At 35.1% G+C, this 11167-nt stretch overlaps 1 protein-coding gene across 1 annotated transcript; it reads left to right on the forward strand.

Moving 5' to 3' along the window:
* Positions 1-8589: 8589 nt before the first annotated feature.
* On the forward strand, positions 8590-11167 carry LOC115696459 (putative AC transposase). Its single transcript, XM_061118441.1, has 3 exons — positions 8590-9870; positions 9956-10394; positions 10488-11167. The coding sequence occupies exons 1-3, from the start codon at positions 9634-9636 to the stop codon at positions 10526-10528; spliced, it is 717 nt and encodes a 238-aa protein (XP_060974424.1). The 5' UTR covers positions 8590-9633; the 3' UTR covers positions 10529-11167.

Genomic DNA, 11167 nt, shown 5'->3' on the forward strand with positions numbered 1-11167 from the left:
ACTCTCCAGTATACCTATACAATGCATACACAATGATTTCCAGGCAGTAATTCACAGAACAAACCATCACAACACAAATTTCCATTAATGAACAAAGCTTTACATTCAAAGCTCAAGGTTGCACAAAGCTTAACCCAATCAACAAAATCAGCTGCTAGGAACTTAATTTAACTCAAATAACCTATACAATTCGAACCCTAAGCATAAACAAACCTAACAGCCCTAAATTGCAAAATCACCAATTCAACCTAACTCTAAAACTTAGAAATTAAGAAAGGTTTCTTTAGGGCTTACCTCAACTGAATCTTTCAAGCTTCCTTTGCTGGAAACTCCAAGAATTAATAGCCCTTCCCCCCTTGATCAAGCCCCAGCCGAAAGAGAAAAGAGAGAAAGAGTGGGAGTTCTCTAGATTTTGGTTTCCTTTGATTTTTCCCTCAAATGAATTGATTTTCCCTTAATTAATTCATGGCTGAAAAGTCAAGTGCTAGGTGTCAATCAACCAATAAGCCACCTAATCCACCATTAACAAAATGTCTAAAATGCCCTTAGACTTAAACTAGGGTATTTCTTTGAAACTAGGGGTAAAATGGTCAATTTCCATAACCCCGCTCAATCCCGGTAATTTATTTATTCTAAAATATTCCCCACTATGAAATAGGGTTCTAAACTTACCCATGTGATCAATCTAGCCATCCATCGCATTTTCCGTTGTCACCGAGCAAAAATTACAAAATTAACATATTTCACATATAAGCTAAATAATACCCCTAGAGTTTAATAAAATCTCCAAAATTGAGAAATTATAACTCTAATATTTATTTCTAAATATTGGGGTCCACATTCAAAATTAATTCACAAATAATAATAAAATAATAAAATAATAAAAATTAGTATTAATTGCCTTTTCTAATCCACATTACTAGAGCGGTCATTACAGTTTTATAAAGTTCATATTTAGGGTGTTAATCAACATACTTGTGAGTAGATCTAAGATCCTGGTAAAATAATTTCTAACATATCAGCCTATACTCGGTACACTGGTCATACTCCAGCTGCTAGTCATACTCTAGCCTGTACCGATGTGATACAGTGTCAGCCTATACTCGGTACACTGGTCATACTCCAGCTGCTAGTCATACTCTAGCCTGTACCGATGTGACACAGTCCGATGGTTCGAAGCGAACATACATATCTAATGTAATCTAACAGGCTTCCTACATGCACGCTAAACATGTAATACATATGCATACTGTTATACTAATCTTACCTCGATTCCAAATTCAGGTGTGCCGGTCAACCTGAGTGGAACTAACTGCACGACGGTTTACAGGCTCCTAAACCATAACAATCACAACACTGATAAGTGATACGCTAAATCACTTCTCGGGGACTTAAACTAGAAACTAAAAGTTTACCTATCGATAAAAAGCATGGCAATACCCCAAATAACATAAAAACGAGCAAAACTAGGGTTCCTAAAAATCCCCCAACCGGCAGACCGGTTCTGCAACCGGAATTCCGATTCTGGGAATTCCTGAACCCCATCTGAAATTCCAGATGCACAACCGCAATTCCGGTTCCTCGCAGGAAACATGCAAAAATTCATAACTTGCTCAAATCAAATCCAATTCAAACAAAACCTTCCAGACCTGTTCCAAATACCCCATAGAACATTTCTAAAGTATCAAAATCATCCAGAAAACACAGATTCAAAAATCACCATTAAAGCTCCAAGCTTTGAGTTCAAAACTCAAACTTGGTTAAATCTCACTAACATGCATCAAAACTTGATTAAAACCACATAATCATGCATAATAAAACTGCAGAAAATGAACTCAAGCACCAACAATCTCTACAGCAACTAATTTCACATTTCTCTTTGAAAAACCATAGTTTTGAGTTAATATCTCTACACAAGGTTAAATCCCATCAACTAACAACACACCTAGCATGAATTCACTCAGTTAAACACATATAAACCTCTGAATGCAACAACAATTAACCACAGCCACACCATTTCTTAAACATGCAACCATCAAACTTTCTCAAAACTTCATAAAACTAAAAAGAAAGCTAAAGGAAACATACCAACAACTTGTGATCACTAACACTTGCTAAAATTAACTTGAAATCCAAGAAAAATGGCAAGGATCCTTGCTGCAAAAGGAGGCCGAAAGAGAGAGAGAGGCTAGAGAGGAAAATGGTTTGCTTTTCTTTCTAATTTTTCTAACTTTTGAAATCTTTGAATAAATGAGAGTGAAATGCAATTACTAAACCTTTATTTCAGCCAAACAAATGCCACATAATCACATAATTTCTAATTACAAAGTCCACCAAAGGACAAAATATCATTGGGGGCAAAATGACCAATTTGCCCCTCCATACTAAAATAACATAAAGGGCACTAAAGGGGTATTTTGGGAAATTCTAAATTCCCGACCAATCCCGACATTCCCAATGTCTAATAAACCCTCCCCTAATACTAACATACTAAGTTGTGATTTTATTGAGCCAAACACCGAGTTCCATGTTACCGGGCACCGGAAATGCAAAATTATAAAAATCACTATATGACATAAAATGCATTTCAGAATTCAATAATAACAGCATAAATAATTATTTAAATATCTATAAATAATTTTCATAATCAAACATAATTAACTGCTAATTTCCAAATTAAACTAAGAGGTCTTTACAGGAATGATAATCAGCGATAGGTATACTTACACCTTGGATAAGTGTTATGTCTTTTGTAGGGCATTGACAAAGTTTACCAGTATCGGATGTATGGAGTATACATTGGAAGGGACCGATATTGAACTTTGATTAGATATGATAAATTTACCGTAATATCTATTCAATTCAATACCACCTAGTTGATCTTAGATCAAAAGATCTTAATCCTGACATGATTAGGTTCGATCTTAAGAGTCTTATTCGTGTTCTTTGATTTGCTAGTTAAGCCTACTTTTCGGTCAGGGTGATACATACATTTTGGGAATACGGTAGTACAATAGAGAAGGAGCGCTAAACATAGATGTGGGGGATCTATAGCTTCTATAGGTATTTAGAAGTGAAACGATGATTTCCTTTGAGCTTGCTAAATAGAGATAAATGATTGAGATCTCATTTTAGTGATTATATTATTTCACTAAAATATCATTTGTAGGTGGCAATTGCTTTAAGGATAAAATACATTGAAAGGGTATAACGGTAATTTTATCCCTATGCAATGTAGATCATCTATAGAGGATCATTGATTGTTAATGGATAATTAATAGTGTATCTATATCGTGGAACATATAGAGCATTCTATATAACTGAGAGTGCAATTCCAACTTCTATGCGTGGATGCAACAAGGAATTAATAAGACAGTGAATTTACTTGGTGAATTCTAGATTAGCTTATTGGAAGCTCGGTTATATAGGCCCATGGTCCCCATACTAGTTGAGACCATACTGCTTGTAAGACTCGGATAATTGATTTTAATTAATCAATTATAATTCTAAAATTAGACTATGTCTAGTTTATGAATTTTCACTAAGCAAGGGCTTAATTGTGAAGAAAAGAGATTCTAGGTTTTATTTATTAATTGGAAGACTTTATTAAGTCTAGTTCATAAATATATTAATGAAAATATTATTTAATAATTAATTTTTAGTTATTAAATAATTAGAATTGGCTTTTAAGTGGTTAAATTGGAAAATTGGCATTTTTGAGGAAATGAGATGGAAAAATGACAAAATGGCAAAATTGCAAAGTGGGGCCCAATTCAATACCCATGGACAGCCACTTAGTGTAGATTTTACCATTTATTTTTTCATTATTTTAATGCTAATTAAATCTAACCTAAACCTAGGTGGTTACCTATAAATAGTTAGTGATGGCTCACACTTAAAGATTGATGAAATTTCTTGTCTTCAGAAAATTGAGCCTCCTACGTATAGCCGAAACCACCTTCCCTCTCTTTTCTTCTTCAAATTTTCATACCTTAAGTGATAGAGTGAGTGCCCACACACCTCAAGTGGTATCTCAATCATAGTGTGGAAGACTGTGAAGAATCCAATCAACAAGAAGGAGAATCGGGCTCAAGAAGGAGAGAAAGAGATCCAGGTTCAGATCTTGATAATGCTCTGCTATAGAAAGGAATCAAGGGCTAGAGATTTGAACGGAAGGAGTCATAATATTCCGCTGCACCCAATGTAAGGTTTCCTAAACTTTATATGTGTTTATTTCATTGTTTTAGAAATTCATATTAGGATGTTAATGAAACATAATTGTTAGTAAATCTAGATCCTGGTAAAATATTTCCAACAAACACTAGGAGAACGACTTTGTGAGGATGAAGAATAAGATTCAACATCATTTACCGCATTATGCGGTTGGGCCCTGCTTCGAGGGTTGTATCGCTTGGGATCCTCCTCTTGCGGCACCTCACGGTTAGAGTTTCATGCAACTTGTTCCCTCTGCGTAGGCTAGTTAAAGTCGAGTCCCTCCTGTCCAGACCTGTGTTGTCTACAAGAGCAATTATTAGTTCGTCACCTGCTGTTTGTAACCTGGGGGTTATCTGAACGTATGTTTGGTACTCGAGGGGGACGTCGGGTCCTGACCCTTCCATTCACCTTAGCCTGCAAAGCTTGCATTTGCTCTTGCAGGGTCGTATACTGGGCAGTGGTCAGTTGAATGATTCGCTCAGACACCACAACCGGTGTGATAGGCAGGAACTGTCCTACAGTGGCTGTCGGTGTTGATGTTTCTCCGGCATGAACGACAGTTTTAGGAAATAAGTTGAGGGGAGTAACAGTGGTACATCCCACTCCTCCGTTGATGGTGTCGACGGGTGTTGTTCCATTACATGGGAGTGGAACATTCATTGTTCCAACATTGAACGATCCAATATTGTTATCTCCATTCATCTAGTTTCTAGCCATTATGATTTTCCTCCGAAATCAATAGAAAAATTCTTTCTCATAGACGACACCAAATGTTGTTGGAGGAATTTAGACAACACCCAATAAAATAATATATTTAAAAATATAAACAGGATTATGCGAGTACTCAACCTAGAATGGCGAGTACTCAAATTATGGATACACAGACGTACTAGAAATATAAATGACACAAAGAGAGTATAATGGTTCAGTCAGATCACGGTCTGCTTAGTCCACTATTGCAAGGGTTTTCTGTCTTGTCCATTTCATGTTGGATCACTCCTTTAAATAAAAAGCAAGTGTCATTTGATTACACAGAGATTGATTTTATTATCAATTCGTTTGTACATTGAATATAACATTGAAATTAATAAAAATGTAAATATAATAAATGAAGAACAGTTTCGGCCCAATTCACTAAATGCATCAATGTATGCGACCTTCATGGTACGAGCTGTCTATTCACATTCTCGCATGAGCTTACAGGCTCAAGATGCATAGAACACTAATTAAGTTTAAGATGTTTGCGTCCTGTTTGAGTCACAAATACGGACATCCTGTAACAGGTCGATAATTTAGGACACGCGAGTCCTTATCGAGTTATCGAGGTTGTTTAGGTCATCTACACCAGCTCGCTAAGTAAAGAATCGATCTTTACTACTTCGTAGGAAGACCTTTATAGTCCTTGCATATATCTCGGTATATGTGTGTCTTAAACCTGATCTTCCGTCCTACTTCGTGCGAGCTATAAGAATGTAACTACACTCTGTTAAGGTCACATCATCCTGCTAAGTCTGGTTCAGGTGAGATTTACACTCAAGAGGTCTCCTGCTAATATCTCTGCACTCCTCGAGTAGAGTGAGTTCGCGTGTCACTTTTATGGGAGCCTGGTCTCGAGTTTCTAGGTGAAAAATTCTCATTATAATAATTTTATTTTTATTTTATATATATTGAGAAAATCAAAAAATGTGTATTGCATCAAATCATTTTTACAGCCTAAAGAACACTTTTAGAAACAAAAGCTTCATGTGTAAAACTACACAACGTACACATCTTATATTTACAAATGAACCAACCAATCTTTATTTAAAACATTAAACTTCCATGGAAAAACTGCTTCAATTCGTAACTTAACCACTTTCTCAATTCGCAAAATTACAATTGGTATTGTAGTGATCTTTTTACTCCATACAACTGTTAGAAATTATTTTACCAGGATCTTAGATCTACTCACAAGTATGTTGTTTAACACCCTAAATATGAACTTTCTAAAACGATGAAATAAACACATATAAAGTTTAGTAAACCTTACATTGAGTGCAGCGGAATAATATGACTCCTTCTGTTCAGATATCTAGCCCTTGATTATTTTCTGTAGCAGAGCATTATCAATATCTGAACCTGGATCTCTTTCTCTGATTCTTTAGTGCTGAAACTCCTTCTTGCTGAAAGTCTTTCTTCACGATCTTCCTCACTATGATTGAGGTATCACTTGCTGTGTGTGGGCACTACTCTAACACTAAGAATTTCAAAATTCAAGAGGGAATAAAGAAAAGAAGGTGGTCGGCCAAAGATAGGGAGAGAGAGAGGCTCAGTTTTTTCTGAATGAAAAGTCAGAAGAAAGTGTATTTTTCCTGAAGCCTTCACTAGGGCTGAGCATACGGCCCAGCGAGCCGACCAAACCGGCCAACCCAACCCGCAATGGGCCGATGCATGGTCTCTTTGTATGGGCCGAATTTTTGTTGGGTTGAACATGTTGTAACCCGTGACCTATGGGTTGATTTACGGGATGGATTATTTACAACCCAAAGAACCCAACCCGGGCCGGTCAGGCCCAATGAGTAAAAAAAATATTAATTTGTTTTTAACACTTAACACAATCAGCCAACCCATTTCTTTCCCAAGCCCAACCCAAGTTACTCAAAGTCTCTCTCAAATCAAACCCTATTCTTTCTATCCCCATTAATATTACTACCCTCCCAGCCTCCCTCCTCTTTCAATTTCCAAACCCTAGCAGACAAATAAGAAGCACACATCAATGGCAGCACAGCAGCGACGCCCCCACGACACTCCGCCCTGTAAGCATCGCCGGCCCCCACGGCACTCCGTTTCCTTCATCCAGTGACGCCACCATTTTTGTAAGTTCTTTCTTTATTTCTTTTTTCTTTTTTCTTTGTTGGTTTTTAGTTCAAGCACCTAAGCTATCTATTGATCTATTCTACTAACTTTTAACTTTCTTTTTTTTTTCTTTATTTCTTTTTTCTGTACTTGTTCTTTTTTTTTGTATCTTTTCTGTTTTTTTTTTTTATTTCTTTATTTGTATATTATACCAAATAATAAAAAGTAGAAAATAATTTCAAATCAATACCTAATTTTTTTAAATCAATGGCTTAATATTTTTTTTTTTGCATAGCTACTAGTGCTTGCTAGAAGAAACTCAGATCGCATTGCTCATTATCGTCGTTAGCATCATCGTGGAGTATCCATAGCTCACTGCTCAGGTCTATATCTTAATATCTAGTTTTTTTTTTCTTTGTAATCTGATTTGGTGTTTTTAATATTTGTTTGTGATAAAAAAATATTACTAGTTTTTATTATTGTGTGATTTTTCTTGTCTATGTGTGATTGTAAAATTTTTACAGATAAAAAATTTTAAAAAAATAGTGAGTGAGTTTTTTTTATATGAATATTAATAACAATATTTATTTTTTACTGCTTGTGAATCTGATCATGAATCCATGGTGTTGTGAATTTCTATGATGTTTGCTAATTAGTTTATTCATGAAAATAATAGGATATGTAACATAATAAATAAAATTTTGTTAGTTACTAGTTACTATTTATTTTTATTGGGTTAGTTGCTAATTTTTTTTTTTTTTATGTATGATAATAATATATATTTTTTTTTGCTAGTGCCACTGTTTTGCTATTTGTTATGCTAGTGCCACTGTTTTAATATGTTGCTTAATTGTTTATATAATTTTTTTTTTGGCAGCCATGATGGATAAGTTTATTGTACCAACTTCTTCTCAATTAGGTGAATTGCATGATCCAAACACTACCTTGAATACTACCCAAAGTCCTACTCTAAACATCACCTCAAATCCTACCCCCCCAACTAGTATTACCACTCTAATCACTACCCCAAACACCACCCGAAATCCTACCCCAAATACTACCACTCCTATTGAACTTAAGTCACCTAAAAAGGAAGACAATGATGAACAACTCTCAAATAAGAAAAAGCCTTCTAGAACTTCTACCGTTTGGGATCACTTCACTAAAGTCCCAAATGGAAATCCAAAAGACCCTAGATGCACTTGTAACTATTGTGGGAAAAATTATGCTTGTGATAGTAGGAGAGTTGGTACAACTAGTTTGTGGACTCATTTGAATAACCAATGTAAGAAGTATCCACATAGGGTCTCGGATAAGAAACAAAAAATACTTAGCTTTCAAAGTGGTGGTGATGGTAGTAGTGGGTCAAATTTGTTGGTGGTCACTTTCAACAAGGAGAGATGGCGGAAAGCTTTAGCTAAGTTTGTGGTGAAGGATGAGCAAGCCTTTAGTGTTGTAGATGGTGAAGGCTTTAAGGAACTTATTCAAGAGTTGCAACCTAAGTTTCAACTCCCTAGTAGATTTACGGTTACTAGGGACATACACAAAATGTTTTGTGAGGAAAGAATGAAACTAAAGATGGAGCTAACTAAGGATGGACAAAGAGTATCTTTAACCACAGATTGTTGGACATCCTCTACTCAAATGTCTTACATGTGTCTCACTGCACACTATATTGACAGTGATTGGAGTTTGCAAAAAAGAATCATAAATTTTTGTCAAATTCCTAATCATAAGGGTGAGACAATTGGTAAGGTGATGGAAGCTTGTTTGCTCGGTTGGGGAATAGAAAGGGTTTTTTCTGTGACTGTTGATAACGCATCAGCGAATGATGTGGCTATTGCCTTTTTGAAGAGGAGGGTAAATGCATGGAATGGATCTCTTCTTGAAGGCGAGTTCATGCATTTTAGGTGTGGTGCTCACATAATAAATTTAATTGTGAATGAAGGCTTAAAAGACATGCATGACTCCATTGTTGCCATTCGTAACTGTGTAAGATATATTCGGTCATCTCCGGCAAGGTTGCAAAAGTTCAAAGTGACTGCGGAAACAGTAAGAATTGATTACAAGGTTAGTTGCTGATTTTTTTTTATTATGAGTAATTTTAGTATTATTTTTATTTGCTGATTTTTTTTATTATGAGTAATTTTAGTATTATTTTTATTTGCTGATTTTTTTTTTATTATGAGTAATTTTAGTATTATTTTTATTTGCTGATTTATTTTCTTTTTATACAAGGGGTGGTTAATTTTAGATGTTCCTACAAGATGGAACTCGACTTACATGATGTTAGAGGTTGCCTTAAAGTTTGAAAAAGCTTTTCCAAGGTATGGAGATGATGATGAGAAGTTTGTGAGTTACTTCATGGAACAAGAAAATGGAAAAAAGAGGGTTGGACCACCTACTTCTAGTGATTGGGAGTGTGCTACGGTATTTGTCAAATTTCTTAAAACTTTCTATGAAGTTACTTTAAAGTTTAGTGGTTCATTACATGTAACTTCTAACAACTTTTATCATGAGATATGTGAGATACACACTCAATTGGGAGATTAGTGTGGTAGTAGTGACCCTTTGCTATCTACCATGGCTGCCAATATGAGAAGGAAGTATGACAAATATTGGGGCAATGCTGAAAATATCAATCCTTTTTTATTTTTGGCTATTGTGGTTGATCCAAGGTACAAGTTAAAGTATTTGAAATATTTGTTTGAGACCATTTACGAAGCTGAAATTGTTGCTAAGATCGTTGTTAAGGTGGAACAAGTCCTTCAACGTTTGTTCACTTCCTATAATGCGATGAATGGGAATAAAGATGATAAGGTTAGTTGCTGTTTTTTTATTTACTTTGAGTGATTTTTATTTAATTTTGTTTGCTGATGGAATTTCTTGTTTGCTATATGTGTAGGTTTCTAAAAGTGATTCACTAGTACCAACTTGTGATCTCAAACAATCCAATAGGAGTAGACTATTGGCAAATTACTTACAGCAACGACAGATGGTTGTGGATGACCAAATGAACGATGTGGAGCGATATTTGCTTGATGATCCTGTCAACCCATTGACCCCCTCATTTGACATTCTACTTTGGTGGAAGGATAACTCTAGTAGGTATAAAATTATGTCATTAATTGCTAAAGATATACTTGCTATTCCTGTGTCAACTGTGGCCTCTGAGTCTGCATTTAGTACTAGTGGACGCATTTTAGACTCTTTTAGGAGTTCTTTGAGCCCTAAAATGGTGGAGGCATTAGTTTGCACTCAAAATTGGATGAAAGGAAATCATGAGGGGATTCAAATGAGGGAGTATTTGGATGAAATTCAAGCTTATGATTTTCTTGAACAAGGTAATTTTCTTGACAAAAATTGAATATGGTCTTTGTTTTATTATGTTTGTATATTTATAATAATTTGATTGATTTTATTTTTTATTATTGTAGAAAATAAAGTTGACCTCAAGGCTACATCACCAAAACCATAGAGTATTATTGACATTGTTGATTGAGGCCTACATGAGAACTTATTTTATTTTGTTCAAGTTTGCTATGGATCATTTTAGCGTTTTAAGACTTTGGATGATTGTAATTTTAATGTTTTAAGACTTTGGATGATTGTAATTTTAATGTTTTAAGACTTTGGATGTTTGAAGACTTTGGATGATTGTAATTTCTTTAACTTTGGATGCTTATGTTTATGTTTGAACTTTTATGAAAATCTGATTTTTTTTTTATATGACATAAGGGTTGTAACCCAACCCAACCCAACCCATAAAAGGAAAAAATGGGTTGGGTTAGAAAAAATTCAGGATATTATTGGGTTGAAATTTTCTGGGCCGATGCTATTGGGTTGGATCATTAAAATAGCCTCAACCCGGCCAACCCAACCCATGCTCAGCCCTAGCCTTCACTATCTATTTATAGCATTCCACTAGGGTTAGGTTTGAATTATTTGGCATTAAAATAATGAAAATATCAAAGGGAAAACCCTATAAAAGTGGCTGGCCATGCATAGTGGATTTGGGCCTCACTTTTTGCAATTTTGCAGTTTTATCTTTTCTGCATCTGATTTTCTCAAAAACGCCAATTTTCTAATTCAACCATTTAAATGTCAATTCTAACTA

The sequence above is a fragment of the Cannabis sativa genome, chromosome 7, assembly GCF_029168945.1.
Source record: "Cannabis sativa cultivar Pink pepper isolate KNU-18-1 chromosome 7, ASM2916894v1, whole genome shotgun sequence".
Taxonomy (NCBI): Eukaryota; Viridiplantae; Streptophyta; class Magnoliopsida; order Rosales; family Cannabaceae; genus Cannabis; species Cannabis sativa.